The following is a 23,059-nucleotide window of genomic DNA, read 5'->3' as shown; positions in this document are numbered from 1 at the left end:
ATAAAAATTTCTGAATAATAACATAACTGTTGCTTGACTGGACCAAGAAATAAGTAAAAACAAAAAAAAATTTCGAAATCAACTTACCTTGCAGACTTCCATCACAAATTTCTTTTGGTTTCGAGCTCAAAAAAATGTTCCTTCAATAATCGATAACAGTAAACAATAAAAAATATTGAAAAAAGTAAATAGATAATTATTTTATGAAGATTAATTATTGATAATATCTCTAAAACTCATTGACAGAATTGTAATGATTTCCCGGGTTAGAAAATCTCATGGAATCAAATAAATTCTCATAAATTCCCATAGAGATTTTATAAGAATGAATGAGTTCTAGAGAAGTGCTATAGTTAAGTATAGGGTCTTATACATAAAGCTATAAGAATCTATCAGATTTTTTAAGCAGGGCATAGAGATTAAATAATATTTCATCTTAACAACAATCAGAGCTCAATCCTAAAATTATTTCAATGGATATAATAAATGTAATCATTAATAACTGTACTAACGAACTGTTGAACTGTGATTGTTACGAGCATTTTCATATAATTAATTAGTGCAATTTTTTATTGATCACATTAAACTATTTCTGAGTACATTAATATGATAACTCTATAACATGAAATGATGACAAGTTGTACATTAAATTAATTTAACATCATATTTGAATGTATCTTACATAATTTATCGGTTACAGGAAAAGGCGACATTTTGAACGAAAAGTTTAACAAGCATATATGCAGACAACACCTCATTAATATAACAAAAATAAATCCAAAAATACTTATGCAAGACTTCACACTCTTCATTGTCAATAACTCTATTGGAACAATAAACATTTCTTACAGAATTGCAATAATTATCAAAAAATAATATTAATTATTATAATAACAATCGGTAAAATGAGTGCAAGAATTAGATTATTTATAATTAATTTATATTATGCTGCTACCTGAAATACCTGAAATTTCATAAGACAAATTACATTTAAATTAATGTTTACTACTTAATGTCATTATTAATTGCGATCTTACATATACTTTTAAAGATCAACTGTTAAAAATCTATATATTCTTTTTTTCATAAGACATTCAATAATAAAAACGAATAAATAGCGTTACTAATCCGTTGAATATTTATTTTTCATAGGGATAATATTTTCTTTCAGAAAAAATGTTATATTAAAAACTTTAAATTGGATTCACATCAATGTATGCTTTTTCAAGATCATTGGTCTTCTAGTTACATTTTTTGGAACTATGTATAGATAACGTGATAATTTTGTCTTCCTTTAAAAGTAAGCAATTATTTATACATACATATATATTAGGGTGGCGCAAAAAAACCGACTAATTTTTAACTTCCCGCTAAGAAAATTGTAAATTTTCAAAAATTCGGGAAGTTATTGGTTTCGGTCCGATTTACGAAAATCGAATTTCCATCAGATGTCGACGTTTCGAGGTCCTAGGAAGCTATCCTGACTAATTTCACGATGATGTCCGAGTGTATGTATGTATGTATGTACGTACGTACGTATGTAAATACCTGTATCTTTTGAACGGATGAACCGATTTTGAACTTTAAGGTGTCATTCGACGCGGATTGTCAATATCTTGAAGCCGAGAGAAAATTGAGCTTGATCGGTAGGGCTCGTTCAGAGATATTTCAAAAATAAAGTTTTTTAAAAAATGTTTTTTTTGGATAACTTTTAATGTGCTCGATGGATTAATTCCAAAATGGACTGGGCTCTAGAGCTTTATAAGCCGCGTCGAATGCCACCTCAACCATCAAAATCGGTTAATTCGTTCGCGAGATATCGTGGGAGAAAGAAATGCTAAAAAATGGTTTTTTACAAAACAATGGCATACAAAAGTATTTGCGAGCTCGAAGAGCTCGAAAATGTATCCACAACAATGTATTCGAGCTCAACGAGCTCGAAAACAGCGGGAAGTTTTGGGGCTGGCCCGCAGGGTCAACTGACAGACCGATTTTTTTTCCGATCTTGCATGAAAATTTAAATTGCAAATATCCATCAATTAGAAGATTATAGTTTTTATGCTCTTTTTGATTTTTTTTTATTGTCTCATTAAAAATTATTGTGTTCCAGAGCTGATTAGATTTCGAAATCGATAGATCGAGCCGTTTGTGGAAAATTTAAAAAAAACTAAAAAAAAAAATTTTTTTTTTTTGTATTTCTTCAATATCTTAGAGTCTTTTTTGTCGATCGATCTAAAATTTTCAGGAAAGTTGACGGCCAACAAACTCTTTTGAATGCCGCAAGAATCATCTTATTCGGTTGATTCATTAAAAAGATATGGAGAGTTTACATCCACACACACACACACACACACACACACACACACACACACACAGATAATCGGACTTCATCCTAAAAATCGTCAGAATAGCTTCCTAGGACCTCAAAACGTTGACATCTGATGATAATTCGATTTTCGAAAATCCGGGTGAAAACAATAACTTCCCGAATTTTAGAAATTTTACAATTTTCTTAGCGGGAAGTTAAAAATTAAATTTTTTTTTTTTAATCACCCTAATATATTTATATATATATAGAAGACTTAACTAGAGTTACGATTGTCAGTGTTTATTGCGACTAATAATAAAGATAGTAAGTAAATTTTAAGCTTAAAATGTATAGTACACGGAGAGAAATTATGGTAACAATTACAATATATTATGGGAATGGTTCCCATTATGCATGGTAACCGGCTTTTTTGTAATGTCGATTATAGGAACGGCACCCATATATATTGTAGGCATTATTACTATAATATTATAGTAATCGTTGCCATAATATTATGGTAACCGTTACCATAATTCTTTCACATGCGATATGGGAACTGTTACCATAGTTATGGGAATTGGTCCCATACTTATGGGAACTTTTCCCAGAAAGTATGGGCCTATATCCCAGAATTCCCAGTAATCATTACCATAACGGTATGATATAATGTTTCATGACTTACTTTAATATTAAAAAAAAAAAAAAATGAGATAAAAGTGAACAATTCCAAATTTAAAAAATCTAAAAGCTTGCAAAAATAATATGAGAAATTATATGTTATTTCACATAATAACAGCCATGAATTATGAATGACTTTGTTTATACAACAAATTTATCATTTAATATCTCCGACGCTGAAATTGTGCAACCACAAATTCAATGCCAAATATAAGAACTGCTAAAAGCTGAATAAATGCAAAAAATATATAGAAATATTCAAGATCTATTGCGTCTACTTCATCATACTTTAATATTTTTTTAATTCTATCAAATTTTTTCTTTTTTTTCAGTGGATTCTTAATCATACTTCTATCAATTTTTTGCCCTAAACCAGATTCGATCGCGTGTAATAATCTCTTATGAATTCGATTTTTTAGGGGCCAATCTCTACGGGTCACATAGACAGAATTTGATTTAAACAAAAAGGTTTTTGATATGTACAAATTCTTTTTATGCAACGCGCGTTTAATTGTCAAATTGTCGGGATAAATACACGCAACTGTATTATCTTGGGTGGCTAATTTTAGACACTTATACGGAAATGCTTCTAAACTAGGATGTAGAAATCTCATGTCCTCAACGGTTGTCCACAATTCTTTTTCTATTATTTCTCGGTGTAAACCTTCATAATAATGTAAATGGTACGTATGATCGTAAAGATCTTTTAGTGTTTCTACGTTATAAGATGGTGGTCGTGTTAAGATCGCGGATAGTTGCCCTTGGAGAGCTGGACCAAATGTAAAGACAAATAAAAATGCGGTAAAAAAAAGAATTTTCATCGCGAATCGATCGAGAGGTGAATCCATCCCCATACTCAATAACAACTTAAGAACATCTAGGAACGCTAAGCGAATCTGATAGCCATTAGTCAATATTATCATAATGGTAATAATCAATAGAATAACGATAACTGCGATACCTGAATAAAGATCAAAAATACTAACAATTTCACGAACTAGTGACATATAAGTTCTTTTTTGTGTTACGATGACAAAACTCATCTCACCAGTCACTGGAATGACGTCTACGTATTCATTTACCAGGTCGTCAACAGCATATTGGGCCTGACTGATATCTTGTTGACCATAAGTTAATGAATCCATAATTGGATCAGAATTTTCTGTCTGTCGAAATATAGTTTTGATCAGAGTTATGTTCATGCGAGTAAATACATCCCGCTCTATAAAATCATGATATTTGTGGAATGCAGCCAATTTAATAGGATAACGGTCCAAGAACTTGGTCTTATCAAAGTTGAGATTGTCACAGGTTGTGAGATCTAAAAAAAGAAAACAAAAATTTCCAAGTACAGTTAGAAATAATTGTAGTAAAAAATTGGATGCTTTTTATTTACCATTAATAAATGGTCGTTTGTAAACAGTAAACTGCGGACTCTGCCTGTCAATTAACTTCACTTCAATCCACGGATCTGGTGCTCGTTTCGTGAATGGGTTAAAAGTATACAGTGATGTTCCATAGCCAACCTCGTGACATACCACAAACGAGGATAGTAAATTAAAGTACCAGAGTTGTTGGAGTAACAAAAACGCCGATTTATTACATTTTTCCAACTTCAACACTAAGAAGAACGTTGACGCGATGTTCCAGGAAGGTGACCACATTAATTTCGTAAGGAGTTCCCCCAATTCTTTAGTCGCTGGTACAGACAAGACGTACGTTGGATAAGAAGACAAATATAGTTGAACATCTTTGGCTTCAAAATTATTATGGATAATCATAATAGGTCTCTTCAGTAATTCAGGTGCAGTTACACGAAACGCATCAACTACATTTTCACTCATAACAATTGGATTCGTTACATTAGTAAAACACAAATCGAGTAATTGGCTCTGATAAATGCAAAAAAAATCAATATTTACATCAAATGAAAAAAATTAGATTTATTTGACAATACAAGAAACTTTATTACCGTATGTTTGAAGACATCTAGATCATTTTGCATGGCAGATATATTTTTATACAGAATTTTATTGCACGAAACGCTCACAAAAAATAAAAGCAAAAGAATATTCTTTATCCACATGACTATTAGCTTACTTGTTATTCTCCACGTCAAATCGATTAGGTAATGTAATGATAAATTAGATTAGCTAAACTAATTAATCTAAACGAACAATTTTATTATTATGGATATTTTATAAAAATAATATTAACCGAAATGATTAAGTTGCATTCTTATGAATCAAACGTCTACTTTAAATGATATTACAATTCGAACTGACTCATTTAAATACCAAAAGTTATCTTGTTGGTCTCTTCTAAGTTACAAATTTCTTCATCAAGTGAGGGCGCATGTGTGCGTTGTTTCTGCGTAGATTAACAAAGCGATCTACGCATGCGTTTTTTCCATCATGGAGAGGATTATCACTTTGAATAGCCGTGGAATGAAGCTATTGGCTTATAAGTACTGACTCGGTGGTAAATAAATGCGTCATTGCACATTTTTTAATCAACTCACGTACTTCATCTGGCTTTTCTTCGTTTTTCTTTACTTTTAATTATTTTTTGATACACTGAAAGAAATTTACTTCAAGCCAGGAGTCAACTAGGCCATTAATTTATCCATCTTATAATTTTCATGATTCTGGATTTGAATTGTTTAGCTTATTTTACAGTCAAACAAAGTAATACTTATTAGCAGTGTTGGATAAAAAATTCATGATTAACTAAATTTGATCAAAAATAGTCAATAGCTAGATTCGAATTTAAATAAAATATTTCACATCAGTTTGCGAAATGAAACAAGTAACGATCAATAGTTCTACACGTACATTTTATTAGTCTAATGCATCGATACTTCTTCTTGCATGCGACACATGACTGTGGCCTAGAAGCTCGATAATTACTTAAAATAATATAATGTCGTTTCATATAGAAAATACCATTTTTTGCATGTAAGCATGACATTGACAAAGTCACAATCCAAATTTGTTTATAAAACTGATCAGAATAATTCTAGTGATATTGTTGGAATAAATATTGACTATAGTCGTATTATGGATTCAATTATTAACACTAAATTGTATCGCTGTATTCTATAACATGCAATTTAAATTAATGACACAATGAGAATTTAAATTTTATTTAGAAGTATTAGTAAATTATTAAAATTAATATTAATTATATTTACTAATAAGAGACTGAAAAAATGTCACTTGTTTGTAATCTAAAAATAAACTATTTTCTTCAACTCAATGTAAAATAGTACCGATAGATTTAATCATGAACTTGCCCTATATACTTTTCTAATGTATACACATTTTTCATGTTAATTTCTCTCATTAATAATTTATTATTTAGGAACTATTGCAAAATTATGTCCATTGAACTAAATTATTACGGAATGATCATCAAAAAGTATTATAATAATTTATCGATTTGTTAATGAAAATATCGTGCAAGTTACATATATACCCACTGGTGAAAATATATATTATTGTCATCCATGTTGAAAAAAAAAGATTGCAATAAGATGTATAATTTATTTGCATAAAAATTCTAAAAGTGAATCAATTGTTGATATTGAAGTACAAAAATAAAAATTTTAAGATAAAAACTCTCGAAGGGGGCAATTGAATCATTGTCTTCGGCGTCGATATTGTGCAATCAAATATTCAATGCCAAATATAAGAATTGCTAAAAGCTGAATAAATGCAAAAAATACATAAAAATATTCGAGATCAATCGCGTCTACTTCGTCATACTTTAAAATTTTTTTAATTCTATCAACTTTTTTCTTTTTTTTCAGTGGATTCTTAATCATAGTTCTATAAATTTTTTGCAGGAAACCAGATTCGATCGCGTGTAATAATCTTTTATAAATTCTATTTTTTAGGGGCCAGTGCCTACGGGTCACATAGACAGAAATTGATTTAAACAAAAATGTTTTTGATATGTACAAATTCTTTTTATGCAACGCGGATTTAATTGTCATATTGTCGGGATAAATACACGCAACTGTATCATCTTGGGTGGCTAATTTCAGACACTTATACGGAAATACTTCTAAACTAGGATGTAGAAATCTCATATCCTCAACGGTTGTCCACAATTCTTCTTCTATTATTTTTCGGTGTAAACCTTCATCATAATGTAAATGGTATTTATGATCGTAAAGATCTTTTAGTGTTTCTACGTTATAAGATGGTGGTCGTGTTAAGATCGCGGATAGTTGCCCTTGGAGAGCTGGACCAAATGTAAAGACAAATAAAAATGCGGTAAAAAAAAGAATTTTCATCGCGAATCGATCGAGAGGTGAATCCATCCCCATACTCAATAACGACTTAAGAACATCTAGTAACGCCAAGCGAATCTGATAGCCATTAGTCAGTATTATCATTATGGTAATAATCAATAGAATAACGATAACTGCGATACCAGAATAAAGATCAAAAACACTAACAATTTCACGAACTAGTGACATATAAGTTCTTTTTTGTGTTACGATAACAAAACTCATCTCACCAGTCACTGGAATGACGTCTACGTATTCATTTGCCAGGTCGTTAACATCATATTGGGCCTGACTGATATCGTTTTGACCGGAAGTTAATGAATCGAAAACTGGGTCTGAATTTTCTGTCTGTCGAAGTATAGTTTTAATCAGAGTTATGTTCATGCGAGTAAATACCCCTCGCTCTATGAAATCATGATATTTGTGGGATGCAGCCAATTTAATAGGATAACGGTCCAAGAACTTGGTCTTATCAAAGTTGAGATTGTCACAGGTTGTGAGATCTAAAAAAAGAAAACAAAAATTTCCAAGTGCAGTTAGAAATAATCGTAGTACAAAATTGGAGGCTTTTTATTTACCATTAATAAATGGTCGTTTGTAAACAGTAAACTGCGGAATCTGCCTGTCAATTAACTTCAAACTAATCCACGGATCTGGTGCTCGTTTCGTGAATGGGTTAAAAGTATACAGTGATGTTCCATTGCCAACCTCGTGACATACCACAAACGAGGATAATAAATTAAAATCCCATAACATCGTGAGTAAATGAAAGGCCGATATATAACATTTTTCTGACTTCAACACTAAGATGAATGTCGAAGCGATGTTCCAGAAAGGTGACCACATTAATTTCTTAAGTAGTTCCTTCAATTCTTTAATGGTGCGTACAGACAACACGTACGTTGGATAAGAAGACAAATATAGTTGAACATCTTTGGCTTCAAAATTACTATGGATAATCATAATAGGTCTCTTCAGTAATTCGGGTGCAGTTACACGAAATGCATCAAATATATTTTCACTCATGACAACCGGATTTGTAACATTCGTAAAACACAAATTGAGTAGTTGACTCTGTCAAAAGTAAAAAAAATAGTAATTGAAAACCGATTATTTTTTTCCGTGAACAAGCAGTACAGATCTTAAATGCTGATTTTATTATGAAAATTATAAGAGAATATTTATTTCTGACTTTGAAAATTTTTCATTCAATTCGCACGTCCCACCTGAAAAAAATATATATCCGGATATATCCGGGCAAATCTGGAATATGTTGCATATATGTAACATATTCCAGATTTGCCCGGATATATCCGGATATATATTTTTTCCGTATGGGGTGACGTATGATTCAGAATATTTGTTTCCAGACACATACATTATTTTTTTCTACTGAATACCTCTACTCCATATAATATCATAAAACCTCGATGCTTGATAAGAAAGAGTAAATAAATATTGATTCAGATGTAAAAATTATAAAATTTTTAATTAAGTTAAATATTATCTCCTCGAATCTATACATTTATTATTTTATTTTTTTTAATTTGTTTAAATATAAGCTAGTTTTTTTTGTTCATGTCAAAATTTGTCTATGTATTGTGATCCTGATGCTGCTGCACTCGGCAGGAATAGAGAACAAAAATATCAGTAGAGTTGGTCATTTACCGTTTGCCATATATATACTTTTATATTAACAATATTCGAAATAGAATCCCTGATTAAAATCTTTAATTGAATACAACTAAAACTAATAGAAATCCGAAATAAATGTTACTCTTCAGTGAAATTTGATAGAAACGTATCAATCGGAGTGAACCGTATTAATTACAGATATTAGCAGTGATTTTAAAGAGACTTATGTTCTGTGAAATTTCCAACCCAACAGAATCGGTGATTGAAGAAACCGAAAAACATATGGCTGTTTCGCGCAAATATATATCGTTTTGCCTTACAGACTCGAAGCTTTTGCTCTTGAGGTGTGAAATTGGTAGTAATAATGATATTCATTGATGAAGACATAAATCAAAATCAATTAATTATATAAGTACACTGTCAAAAGAGCGGTGTTAAAAATGGACTCGTTTTAACACCGCCCGGTGTAAAAATGAAATTGCACCGGTGTAGAAGGAGTAATCGGTGTAACAGCGGAGTAATATTGGTGTAAAAGCGGGGTAACCGGTGTAAAAGCGGAGCAAACTGCGTCCGCTTGAAGTATCAACTTTAAAGATTATAAATCACAAAAAATGTCAGTTATTTATGAAAATTAATAAAAAATATCATTTATTAACAAGTATAGTGATCGACTAAGTAAAAATATTCACAAAGTGAAATATTTTAGCACCGGTAATGAATATGTACACCGGCGGCGGCTTTATTTTAACACCGGTCTAAAATATTTACAACGGCGGCGGCGTTATTTTAACACCGGAGAATTTTTTTTAACACCGGTACAGAATATTTACACCGGCGGCGGCGTTATATTCACACCGCTTTTGGGGGTAAATTTAACACCGCTAATTTTAACACCTACACCGCTTGGACTTACCCCGGTGATTTTTTACAGTGTAATTATCATTCCTTACCACGTGTTTGTAAACAATGAGGTCATTTTGTATGGCCGAAATGTCTGGAAATTTGATGTTATTGCATGACACACTCACAAGAAATAAACAAAAAATTATCTTTATCATCCACATGGCTGACGTTATAAATAATGATTTTTATTATACAGATTTTCTAGTCATCAACTAACAATTTCAAGAGTCTGACCTGATCAAACTATTATTTCAACTTGATAATGTCATTATAAAAAAAAAAAAAAGTTTGAATTCTGTATGACAAACATCTATTTACTTCAACCGAACAATATGATCTGACTTATTTCATCGCCAATAGTAATATTGCACGGTCCCTTCAAAATTGTATATTTCTTCCCAAAGCGAAGACGCATGCGCGTACTATTTTCACACACGTTTGAAGTACAATATACGCGCATGCGTTCTTGTCATCATGAAGAGAATCGTCACTCAGATCAGCCGTGGAACACAACCATTGGCTAATAATTATTTAAATGGTGGTAAATAAATGTATTTTTCGACCAATTCTGATGTTTATTTTAACATTTAGTTCCCACCACTACCATTTCTTCATAACATCAATGCTATTGATTTATGAAGAAGACGGTTTTGAAAGCGATGCATCTATTGTATAGCAAAATAAAATATTAATTCTAAATATGTTTGCTCGATCTATCGGTCCCATTATTTTCATTACGGGAAAATGATGAAAATATTTTAGTTAAACTGATTATTATGTGAAAGAGATTGACAAACATTAATTTTATTGTATTCGAAATTAGTCGAAAAATCTAGAGATTTGATCTCTAACTTGAATTTAGGAATTTATAGAAGATATAGAATGTGGTGAGGAAGAAAAAATCGTATTTTGTTCAAAAATAGCTTTGAATTATGCACTACTCTCTTTATATCAAATTCCTAATATTTATATAATAATAATCATGTTTTAAGTTCGATATATTTTTTAGTTAATGTGTGGCAATCACTTACTTATTTATGTTTGTAAACTAGAAGCTTTATAATCGCAGCACACAATATTGATTTAGATAAAAACCTATCGTGCGAAACCCATATTTACAATAACAGACAAATAAATTTTATTCAGGTTATGGTAAAAAATATTCAGGACTGAATTAAAAATATTTTCAAATATCAAAGTGATAACATCGATGGTTAATTGGGTTATTCAGAGTTTAATCACTTCTTCTTCTTTTTCTTTATTACATTAACTAACTTTTCGATAGCTTTAATATCAATTAATGAGTAGTTTTATTATTAAATTAATTTTATTTCTGTGGCGTAAAATCTGTCAATAGAATAATATTTAAAAATAAATAAATGTATGTAAGATATTATACGATCAATAGTGTTACATATTTATGCTTTTAGTTCGAGCCATCTCTATTTCTTCTTGTGCATAACCGTGATCGTAAAGCTCCACAATTACTTCAATCGATTTCGGTTCGTAGAAAAAGTGTATATTGTATATTCACAATCAACAAATCCAACAATACATAAAAAAAATTTTACGACCATCACGATAGAGTTTTCGGACTACAAAAAAGATTTTAAATTTTTATTCCGCCAGAGATTTCGGAATCTAGTAAAAGAGAAATAAAGAAACTTTGATTTCTTGATCTTAGAATAAGTAAATTTATCCGAGTAGAGTTACAAAAATTTATGAAGATAAGGCAAAACGAAACAATGAGACATCCCGATGAAAAAAGATTTTATACAATTTGTATAAAATTGTATATAATTATATAGACTTGTATATATTTTGTATAGAATTGTATACAATTTTTATACAGTTGTATACAATTGGATCGGGCCATTTTTTGTATATAATTTTATACAATTGTATAAAATCTTTTTTCATCGGGCACCATTAATCAAAATGAAAAAAAAATGTTTTTTTTTTTTTTTTTAATGCTTAGACGTGATTTGCAGATAAGGATAGGGCAAGTTAATCAATCCTGGCAGTATTGCCTATTTTAAGTTTCTAGTAACAAAAGTAAGGTGTCTCATTTTGCCTCTTATCACTTTTCCCTGTCTAAAATTTTGACTTATTGCGTCTAATTTGATTCAAAAAAATTTCGTAAGCTTCAATTTATGTGTTTATTCCATTTTTCAGTTGTATATAACAGAATATGATCAATAGTGTTACATGATTTAGCTTTTAGTTTGACTCATTGCTATTTCTTCTTACACGTAACTGTGACCTAGAAGCGTGACAATTGTTCCATGTGATATGTATTGATAAACTTTATTCTGCTGCAATAACTAATATATTTTAGTGTTGGAAATAATATTTAATAATAAAAAATAAAAAAAAAAGCATTATTTAAAACAATAATAATGATAATTAATAAATACAATATATAAAATTGATATTATTATTTTATTAAAAAAATTCAATTAATAATAACAAAGTATTTTATTTATTATATATATAGACATTAGACGATTTTTATATTTTATTTAGTGTATCGATGTATCTTATGATCCTGAAATAAAATTAACAGACACGATAACCCGTTGAACAGTATATATAATTGCAATCAAAAAACATAAATTTTTATATATTTATTCTACTTAAAATAATTGAAACAATAATATATATTTATAGTCTTATAAAGTAAAAATTAAATATCATTCAATTTTAATGACAAAACAGTACATCATTAACTATATTATTCAATAATATATATTTATATATTTTCGTTAGAAAAAAAGAATTAACTTGAAATAGGTTGTATTTTATTATTTAAAGTTTGTTTTGTTTGAAAATTCTGGCGAGTAATGACTGGGCATTTTTTCCAAGCGACGATACACACTAAGTTTGCAAATCGAACTAGCCATTTTATGTATGCATAATATTCATATATTTATATCAACTATCGATATAAATATATGATATATATACATATACAAAGTAGGTAGGTACTCCGATACTGCGTAAATACATAGGTTTGTTTTTTTTTTAAATAATGCATGTTTGCGTCTTTTTAAAATCAATTTTTACACCCACACTTTTTTTTATTCGTAATTTTACTTCTCCATTCATTTTATTTTTTTTTTTTTTAATATTTCTTTTTAGTTTATTTATCATACACCGTAATTTATATCTCATTCATTAATTATTACAATCATGCTCGTCGCTTATTTCTTTATTTTACATTCCATTCAATTATTCAGACCAAATTCATTTTTTTTTTAATAATTTTTCATGAGTGTGAATGTAGCAGACATCAGAGAAATTTAAAATTATAAATAAATAGAGTAAATAATTAATGAAATTAAATTTACAAAAAATGCGCATTTAAAAAATTTTGAAAATAAGAAGTGCATTTTTTATAAATATTATTTTTTTAATTATTTACTCTATTTATTTATAATTTCAAATTTGTCTGAGGTCTGCTACATTCACACTCATTAATTTTTAACTTTGAAACGAAAAATAAATATAAGTAATCATATAAATTCTTCTATTTATTCATTTAAACGATATCCAAATCCAATAAATAAATTATTTTATCGAAAAAAAAAAAAATTTGTGTAAAAAAATAATATACTTTAAATTTAAAAAATAAATTTTTAAAAAAAGTAGAATAATTACCGTCATTTATACCAAGCGACTAAGCATTGATTGCCAGGCGCACAAACAACATGTATATATTTATATTTATATATATATATATTTATATCGCAAGATGCAAACTCTAACAATATTAATCAAAATTTATTTATTAAATCCTCGTGAAAAAGGGATAAAACGTAAAATAAATAATAAATACATACGATTTAATAATTAAACGTAACGCGTTCATTAATTTATTATATATATTTATTTATATTTATATATATATATTTTATTTTTTTATTTTATTCGGTTATTAAGAGATCGAAGTGTCGATTATTTGCAAAAGTATGAAATTCTACCGAGCCTGATCGTCCAAGTCTAGTGACGAATTGTGATTATTATCGACAGGGTAATTTTATTTATCATTATTTTAATTATTTATTTATTTATTTTCTTTTTCAATTTAATTAATATCTTTCTTTTTTTTATAATCAAGATTTTTTAATCCACTCTCATTATCATTTATACCATATGTATATATTTATACTTATTATTATAATGATTATTAATATATATACTTATTAATAATAATAATGTGTTAATGTATGTGTATTTATACGGCGTGTACAGATATATATTTTTTTTTTAATTATTTTATTTAGTATTTATATAGATAAGTAGAAAAATCCTTAATTATCGAATTATTTACGTGTGATTATATATATATGTATATATATATATACATATATATATATATATATATTTTTATTAAATGCAAGTAATGAAACATATGTTTTATTTAATTATAATTTATTAAATTGATTATTAAATGAATAAATCTCTCACTAATCAATGGGCATTAGCAGTTTAATTTATTTATATTCACTCCTTTATTTAAACTTATTAATTAATTATTTATTTAAAATTATTAACTAATTTATTTGTTCTGCATTAATTAATATTAATTAAATTTATTTATTATTTTTTTTTCTTTTATTATTTTTTATTTATTTATTTATAATAGTCAAATAGTTTATATCAACAATTTGAAAAAATTAACTAGCTGCATTTAATACTTTTAGTTTTCACCCGGATTCAATTAAAGTTCAGGCGCGAATTTATTTTTATTGATAATTATATTACAGCACTAACGATCCCCCACTTAATAGTTTTATTTATTAACTTTATTTAATGTTTTACGTATTGAATTACTTTTTTTTATGTTGGGTCAAATCTTAACTCCGAAGTTTTTAAATGTTTTTTAGCTTTTCTCTGTGGCTGTGGTTAACTTATTTATGAAAAAATTATAATGAGTATAATTGATAAAATAATTACGCTGATTATTTAATTGCGGAAATAAAGGTCGAATTTAAATTTTTAAAATAATCATTGATTTAAGGCAGTATTCTAATTTGAACGCTCGAAAAAAAAGCTATTTTTTTATGAATTTTTAATAAGATTATGAATAAAGATATACACTGTAAAAATAGCGGTGTTAAATCGGTGTAAAAAAAATTCCACGTATAGAAATTTGAAAAAAAAAATGTATTACTTTTAAAAAAATGTAAAATTTTAATGAATATTATCTGGAGGAAATTTCAATTTTGCTTTGTACTTATTTAAATAATTATTCATGTCATACGTGATTTATTTAAAAATTACTCAATTTTACGGCCACCATTTCAATCACCAATAATTTAATTAATTAATAAAAATACTGTGTTAACTTTCGTGATCAAGTAAGTAAAAATATTCACAAAGTTAAATATTTTCAACACCAAAAAATATTTTAACACCGGTAAAGAATATTTACACCGTGGCAGTGTTATTTTACACGGAAAAAAGAGCAATTGAAAAATTACAGTTTCTACAGTAAAAAAGGCTTTCGGGGCAAAAATCTTTAAACATTAAAGCTTAAACTGTAATTTTAGAAATTTGTTATAGTAATAAAATTAATACAATTTTAAGCAGCAAATTTTACAGTTTAAATCGACAATGTCGAGTTTGAAACTGTAATATTTGTTATTTCTGTAAAATTTACTGATAAAAAATGTAATTTTTACAGTTTCAGACTCGGAGCGCTTAACTACTGTACGAAACTGTAATTTTTCAACTGCTCTTTTTTCCGTGAACACCGCTTTCGGTATTGAAATTTAACACCGAAAATTTTAACACCTACTCCAGTTGGACTTACCCCGATTTTTTTCCTATACTGTGCATATAGGGTTTGTTAGGCTTAATAAATACACTATTGAAATACATTTAAAAAAATTTTATTATATATTTCATACACTTTTAACATACAAAAACATCATTCGAATACAACGCCTCGATTAGTAGGTACACGAAGAAAAATGTTGGTTCGAAACCTAACAATTTTTATTATGCTGTCATCCAAATAAAACTTGAAACAGGAAGTGAAGGCTCCAAAAAGTTATTATACTCTTATAAAAAATTATAATGCCGTATCACAATTATTATAATGTATGAAAGTAGTTGTTATTAAAGCTTATCAATAAGTTTTTCGCGCACAGTAAACATTGTGATACAGCATAATAATTCTTTAGATGCTTCACTTCCTGTTTCAAGTTTGGTCGACAACATAATAAAAATTGGTAGGTTTCGAGCTAACATTTTTCTCCGTTTGGGTCTGCGCTTGGTGTTAAAATTTCAAAAATGGACAATCTGAAACAGAAAATTTATGAATTTTTAAATTCAATATATCACTAGCAATCGGCTCAATTAGGATTTTTCAAGTACATGCAAAAATCACACAATGGCGGAAAAAAAGTAATAAAGCGACTTTTTTTCTTTTGGCGCCATTTTGTTATTTTTGCATGTGCATTAAAAATTCTAGTTCAGTCGGTTTCTAGTGATATATTGGATCTAAAAATTCAAAAATTTTCTGTTTCAGAATGTCGTTTTTTGAAATTTTCATAGCAAGCACAGACCTACCTACTAATCGAGGCGTTGTATTCGAATGATGTTTCTGTATGTTAAAAGTATATATGAAATATATAATAAAATATTTTTAAATGTATTTCAATAGTGTATTTATTGAGCCTAACAAACCCTACATGTATATCTTTATTCATAATCTTATTAAAAATTCATAAAAAATAGTTTTTTTTTCTTGCCTTCAAAGTAGAATACTGCCTTAAATGAAAAATTTTTATAAAAAATAAAATTACCAAAAATTTAAAAATAATTTAGTAGACGATCTAACTAACGATAAAAGATAAATAATATCAATTTTGTTCTTTTTCTTCCAAATATTTAATACTGCCAAGCAAAAAATTACGTAATAGATTTTTCTTTGTCGACTTGATGATATTTTATTAATTTGCTTAATTATCTAATTTAGTAATTAATAAAAAAAATAATAATAATAACTATTTCTTATGTCGAATTATAATTATCCGAAATAATATCTCGCAAAAATTTTATTTATTCCCTTTTTTTTCTTAATAATAAATTCTATTATTGTTTTATTATATTCAACAATTAATAAATCGTTTTAGTTCAATATCAATTAATGAATTAATAATTATAAGAAAACTGGCAGATAATTTACAATTTTAAATTTGACTCCAATGTAATGACTGTAATTTTTTTTTTTTTTTTTTTAATTTTTTTTTTTAGTTAATGTTAAGTTACATGAAGACGATCGAATATAGCAAATTATTTATGGGAGAAATATTTATTTACATATGTTTATATATCTATTGTTTATTAATTAATTGTCTTATATATTCGCTTTAATAATAATTCGTTTTATTTATTATTATTATTTATTATATATTTAAAGCGGCGTATTCTAACCGATGACTTTCTTTTTTATAAATTTTATTTTGTTTTACTAAAACACGTAATTATCGCAAACGTAATGATTTTATTAATTGTATAAGAAACGGCATATCAATTCTAATTCAAACATTTTCAATTGTATAGAAATATCTAGAATTTCGTTTTATTTCTTATTGTTTTTATTATTATTATTATTTTTAATTCATCTATTTATTTAAATCGCGCATATTTCTTCTCGTTCATTTGTGACTGTTAATAATTTTTGCTATTATTATTATTATTATTATTATTATTATTATTATTATTATTATTATTATTATTATTATTATTATTATTATTGTAATTATAAATTTATACATACATACAAGCTCTGTCATTCACGGTATTTATTTATGTATTTAATGTAAACAATCGTACAATTATCTACAGTAGTCTTTTGTTTGTCTTTGTAGCATAGACAATTGTTTATATTCTCAATTTATTTATTTAAATAAATTTACGATTTATTATTTATTCAATTCATTATTTATTTTATAAATTTGGTCTGATTCAAAATTAAGATTTATTAATTTTTTTTTTTCTTTTATTTAATTTTATTTATTAACTCATTTGGAAGGAGGAATATTTTTTACGCGTCAATGCATCCTACAATTTGGGTATTAATTTATCACAGAAAAACATCGTTAATTATAAATTTTACACATTTAAACGCCCGTCATTCTACTTTTGAAATTTACTTTATTCAAATTATTTATATTCTTATTAAAAAAAAAAAAAAAGTTCATAGGGAAGAAAATCACGTGATTCAAATTAATTTATAATAAATAAATATATGGAACAATTTTTAAATAAAATTATTAAAACAAAAAAATAATCAAATAAATTTATGCTGATTACTTTTTTTTTTAATTTAAATTTATTTTTTTTGTTTTACTTTTTTTCTTTTTATAATTTTTGCCAGATAAATTTACAATTATGGATGATTTATACGCAATTTACGGATGGCAGTATATCAAATATTTAAAAATTTTGATCAAATTACATAATTATCATTATTAATATCAATATTATTATTATAAAATAAACAACAGTAATTAACACACGATTTATAATTTTGAACAAATAGTTATTTATTCCATTCGTGGATTTATGTAATCATATATTATTCAAATTGTAAGCACACGAATAATTAATAGAAATATTAACCCACGAATGAATCAAATATTTAAGCATAGACATTAAATAAATTTAACAATAATATCAAGGACAGTAATACTTAACGTTTTTTTATATAACATATATTTTAATTAATATTAATAATTAAAAGTAAAATTTTAATAAATTTTAACTCTTCCATAGACTCAATCAATTTTATTTCATTCTATTTAAATAAAACGAAATATTTAATCCATCTATTCGAGTCGACGGCTGATCAACAACTGCGCGAATCCCTGTCCCCACTCTTTTAATATCTAAATGCGCATGCGCACTACTACCGTGAATATTACCCGCGCATGCGCATATCCCCAAATTACTTTAACCTTAACAGCAGACTTTAATAAAATTTTATATTTAATTAATTAAAAAGTTTACTAATAAATTGTTACAACAAATAGTAATTAAGTTTAATAATTTGTTTTTATTGAATTTAAATATTTAATTATTTATATTAATGTCTTGTTTTATTATTTATTAATTATTTGTAACCAATTACGAAGCGAATCCCGTGAACCTCAACCCTGAATAAAAAAAAGACTAGAAAAATTTGGCATTAGCTACAATAAAAAATTCGATGCATTTATTATCTAAATAATAGTCATCAAACCTCCTTAAGTCGGAAAAATTCAAACCCTGTTTACATATTTAAATCTTAAAAAATCAATTTCGCTTAATCAGAGTCTCAATTGTTCTCAGTCATCTTTTTCACAATTAAATTTATATTTAAATCCTTTTTCACTTTTATTTATTATATTATTATTATTATTTAAATAAATTATTTCATTAACTACCATAAGTATTTACTCATAATTTATTACACAATAATAATTAAATTACTAGAGAATCTAGTTAGGATTTAATTAAATTTATTTAAAGTGTAGTGAAAACACGAGAGTGATATCTAAACGACGCAATGATTTACGCGTTAATAGAGGCGAGGATTTAAACATATATTTATATTTTATTAAACTCGCCTACACGATCGCACTTTTGGATTTTTTTAAATAATTTATTTATCATATAATTAGTATTTTATTTTTTATTTATTCTTAATCTTGCGTAACTTTTTTTGTTTTTATTTAAACCGTTCACCGAGATCGCTTTCAGTTGTCAGTCCTCAGATTATTTTCAAGCTCTATTTTATTTGATAGCTGACCCCGGTGACCCGGGCAGTGTGACAATCTATTATGAGAAATTTAATTAAAAGTCTTTTATTATTATTATATATTAATATAATAAGCACTTGATCGATTTGCTTCATTATTATTTTTTTCTTGTCTTTCTATTTATATTTATGTATAATATTTATAATATTTATATTTTCATCTCGATTCTTATTTAAATCACGATAATCGGAGACGAATCACTGACACGATTATCGTAATTAAATAATTATCTTGTAGTGAGAATCCGGCTCACACTTACCCAACTTAGTTTATAAAATGCCATCATATTACGCATCCAATAGTAAATTAATTAACCAATTAATTTATTTAATTATAATTAAAACCATAAACTTCTTTCGTGAAGTAGAAACGAGTTCTGCTGGTCAGTTGATCGAGAGCATGAATAATCGTATAAAAAGCGGCTCATTATTTATATAGTTTTAAATCCGACCGGAATTACTTGACCAGCAGAACTTTGGATGCATCACAAGTTGGCATATAATTTATTTTAAAATAATATTATAAATTAACAAATAGATGATCGAGTCGATTTAATTATTAAACGTCGTATAAATACGCATATACTTATTTTAAACGTATTATATACATAAATAGATAAATTTATTAGGGATATATATATACGTATATGTATATATACATAATTAAGTAATTAATAGTGTCCTAGATGAAAGGCTCGTATGCCAATGAATTTATTTAAATGACCCCTTCTGGTCGTCGTAAATATAAATAAGACAATTATTTATTGCAATAATAATAATATGTCCTATAGATATATAAATTGATGGAATGGTTGTTGTAATACGTCATGCACAAGCAGAAAGACCTCTTGATGAAGTATCAACATCACCGGACCACCGTCCAGGGTCCCACGTTGGCTAGCACCAATCATCTTCATCGCTATCTGAATGTCGAGATCGTGGTATCCTTTGTTTACTTGATGACAAACCACCAGCAGTTTGTGATTGCTGTGGTTTGAAACCGTTTGGTACGGGACTAGGTAGTAAACGACCACCACGACCCATCGCTACTGCCTGCTCGAAACTTAATGGACATTGAGGTGGACCTGATGGTGGTATATTACCTGGTACCGAATGCCCCATATGATGGATTGAGGATTGTGCCGATGGATGATGTCCCATTAAGTGTGGACCGTGAGTTGGCGATGCGTTTAATTTTGGAAAATTAATATTGGATGGTTTTAATTGTAATGTTGATGGTTTGTTGGGCGTTGGAGGTAAACGACGTCCCTGCCCGCGACGAGTCACTAGCACTGGGTAGCTGTGCTGATGAGGATGATGATGGTGGTGATGAGGGTGAATTGGTTGACGTCGTGAGGCTGGACTCGGGCTACGAGAACGTTGCTCTAAGCTCGTTGTTCCGTAGTGATGGCGCCCATGATCCATTCGATGCACGGGACTTGGCGACCGCGCGGGACTCGTTGACGCACTCCATGGACCTATGGAGGTAATTTTTAGGTTTTTTATGAGTCGTCTGGAATTGGGAGCTTATGGTTCAAGCAAATTTTTTAACCACAAGGAATACATGCGAGGATTTTTTATTTTTTTACTGAAGAAGATGGTGAATTTTTTTTATTGTACTGGAAAATTTATGGATTCAATGCAGGTTGGAAATTAATTATTAATTTTGGAGTTTATGAAATTTTTCAAAGCGTTGGAAAATCTCCGGTTTTTCACGGAGAAAAAAAAGTATTTTCCAATGTATAGGCCGTAAATTTCAGCACTTTTTACTATCCCATAAAAGCTTATGTTGAAAAAAATATCGAAATTAATAATAAAACTACTGAAAATAAAATATTTCAAGCATTAAATAAAAATTTGAAAATTTTGGTAGATCAACTTTTGAGATAAAAAATTAGCGGAATGTATAGTAATCTAATGATTGATTGATTAAAAATAAATAAATAATTAAATATTTGTTTGAATGATCAATCATCATCTTCTTCAATATGTGCAGCAAGCTGAATAAAAATGATATCGCATACTTAGATATCAGCATGATACGCTAATTTCGGAAAAAAATTGTGTAAGTGAGATGAACGTGTTTTTTTTTAAGCACATGCTTCTGTCACGTGCAATTTTTTTTGAAGTGTATTATAATAAATTTTTATAAATAAAACTAATATTATAGTAAAATATAAAATAAATATTTTAAAAAATATTATTTAAAAAAAAAATTGCACTGTGTCTGACACTAAACTAAAGTGTTGTGTTTGTAGACCTAATGTGAAGTGTATATTGTTATTTTGTTTGTGTAAACAAAAAGGTGTTGTACTTCGTGCTGTAATAGGATTCGATAACTAATAATAATAATAATACTTAAAATAAACGATAATTATAATAAATTTAAATTGAACACAATTATAATAATTTTTAAAATAAAAAAAAATAAAATAATAATAATAATAATAATAATAATAATAATAATAATAACAATAATACTTTTAAAAAACCCTTATTATAATAAATTTTATGTAACTCATGCCGAAGAATACGCCGCTAAATGTCTAAAGTCAGCCTCATAAATTTTTATATTAAAATACAGTCCTTTCTGATTGGTCAAACGAGTGGTTTAATATATATATGAAAACACTCATTTTTATATTAAGACACTGAATTTATTGAAATGGGCGGAATATATCCCTACTCAATAATTCAAGCCAATAACTAACCTATCGCTTTTCTCTCTTCTGACGTCACTTTGAATTTAGCTGCATTATTAACATGACCAAAATCTCTAGACTGCACATGCGCATTTGATTAATCAGCACACGCATGTGCAGATCAAGGCAACGTCAGCTGAATTTTGTAACCTTACATATCTCCATTAATTGATGGGACAAAACACCAAGGGCGTGTTCAGAAATTCACTCTGGAAGAGAAAGATGCAACTTTTGCGTTCATAAATAATATCTGGTTAAACCAGAGAAACGAGTCGACTACCATAGTGCGTTCATGAACTCTGCCGAGAAGGTAAATTCAGTATTTGGTAATCTTTCGTTCCTTCAGTTTTAATTAAACCACGTGACTGCCCATTTACTAACCACCTGGTTAGATATTTATCAATCTCCAGAGTGTTTTTCTGAAGACGCTGCAAAGATGACTTTTCTTTATTGACTTGTTCTTTTAAGTGAAAAGTATTTAACCCTAATCGGTTGAACCTGGGTCGTTGTCCAAATATTTTCCTATTAACAGCCAACATGCCTCCGAATTTTGATGAAAATGTTTATCAAAAAGACCTACGAATTTATTCAGATTTTTTCTTACAGAATAACAGTTAAAGAAGCGGCGGACGTTAATGATCCATGTTCAACGTTTACGGGTGCTGAAAACAGCGACACCGGATTAGGGTTAATTTCATGAAGTATAAATCTTTTTTAATAAT

At 27.8% G+C, this 23,059-nt stretch overlaps 3 protein-coding genes across 4 annotated transcripts in view; all 3 read right to left on the bottom strand.

Annotated features, from left to right (window-relative positions):
• Positions 1-566: 566 nt before the first annotated feature.
• Positions 567-6,069, bottom strand: LOC130667784 (uncharacterized). Its single transcript, XM_057469620.1, has 3 exons — positions 4,959-6,069; positions 4,383-4,878; positions 567-4,307 (listed from the first exon to the last, which is right to left on the bottom strand). The coding sequence occupies exons 1-3, from the start codon at positions 5,070-5,072 to the stop codon at positions 3,148-3,150; spliced, it is 1,770 nt and encodes a 589-aa protein (XP_057325603.1). The 5' UTR covers positions 5,073-6,069; the 3' UTR covers positions 567-3,147.
• A 334-nt stretch (positions 6,070-6,403) lies between these two features.
• LOC130668248 (uncharacterized) lies at positions 6,404-9,926 on the bottom strand. Its single transcript, XM_057470436.1, has 3 exons — positions 9,869-9,926; positions 7,862-8,357; positions 6,404-7,786 (listed from the first exon to the last, which is right to left on the bottom strand). The coding sequence occupies exons 2-3, from the start codon at positions 8,307-8,309 to the stop codon at positions 6,627-6,629; spliced, it is 1,608 nt and encodes a 535-aa protein (XP_057326419.1). The 5' UTR covers positions 8,310-8,357; positions 9,869-9,926; the 3' UTR covers positions 6,404-6,626.
• A 6,998-nt stretch (positions 9,927-16,924) lies between these two features.
• Positions 16,925-23,059, bottom strand: part of LOC130667394 (voltage-dependent calcium channel type A subunit alpha-1) — a 225,795-nt gene continuing 219,660 nt past the window's right edge. Inside the window, exon 35 of one of the 2 annotated variants that reach the window (XM_057468927.1) lies at positions 16,925-21,113. In XM_057468927.1, coding sequence (XP_057324910.1) covers positions 20,533-21,113 — 581 coding nt within the window. In that variant the 3' untranslated portion in view covers positions 16,925-20,532. The remainder of the gene's footprint in view (positions 21,114-23,059) is intronic. The other variant, XM_057468928.1, reaches the window with a different exon arrangement.

This window comes from Microplitis mediator, chromosome 5 (assembly GCF_029852145.1).
Source record: "Microplitis mediator isolate UGA2020A chromosome 5, iyMicMedi2.1, whole genome shotgun sequence".
In the NCBI taxonomy this organism is placed as follows: domain Eukaryota; kingdom Metazoa; phylum Arthropoda; class Insecta; order Hymenoptera; family Braconidae; genus Microplitis; species Microplitis mediator.
Note: the sequence above shows the minus strand (reverse complement) of the source record. Positions and strands in the feature narration are given on the sequence as shown.

Excerpts from the sequence above, each read along its gene's own strand:
- LOC130668248 (XM_057470436.1), bottom strand. The coding sequence starts at position 8,309 with ATGAGTGAAAATATATTTGATGCATTTCGTGTAACTGCACCCGAATTA. Across the intron at positions 7,787-7,861 it reads CAAACGACCATTTATTAATG|ATCTCACAACCTGTGACAAT; the intron begins GTAAATAAAAAG and ends TTCTTTTTTTAG.
- LOC130667784 (XM_057469620.1), bottom strand. The coding sequence starts at position 5,072 with ATGTGGATAAAGAATATTCTTTTGCTTTTATTTTTTGTGAGCGTTTCG. Across the intron at positions 4,879-4,958 it reads TAGATGTCTTCAAACATACG|AGCCAATTACTCGATTTGTG; the intron begins GTAATAAAGTTT and ends TGCATTTATCAG. Across the intron at positions 4,308-4,382 it reads CAAACGACCATTTATTAATG|ATCTCACAACCTGTGACAAT; the intron begins GTAAATAAAAAG and ends TTCTTTTTTTAG.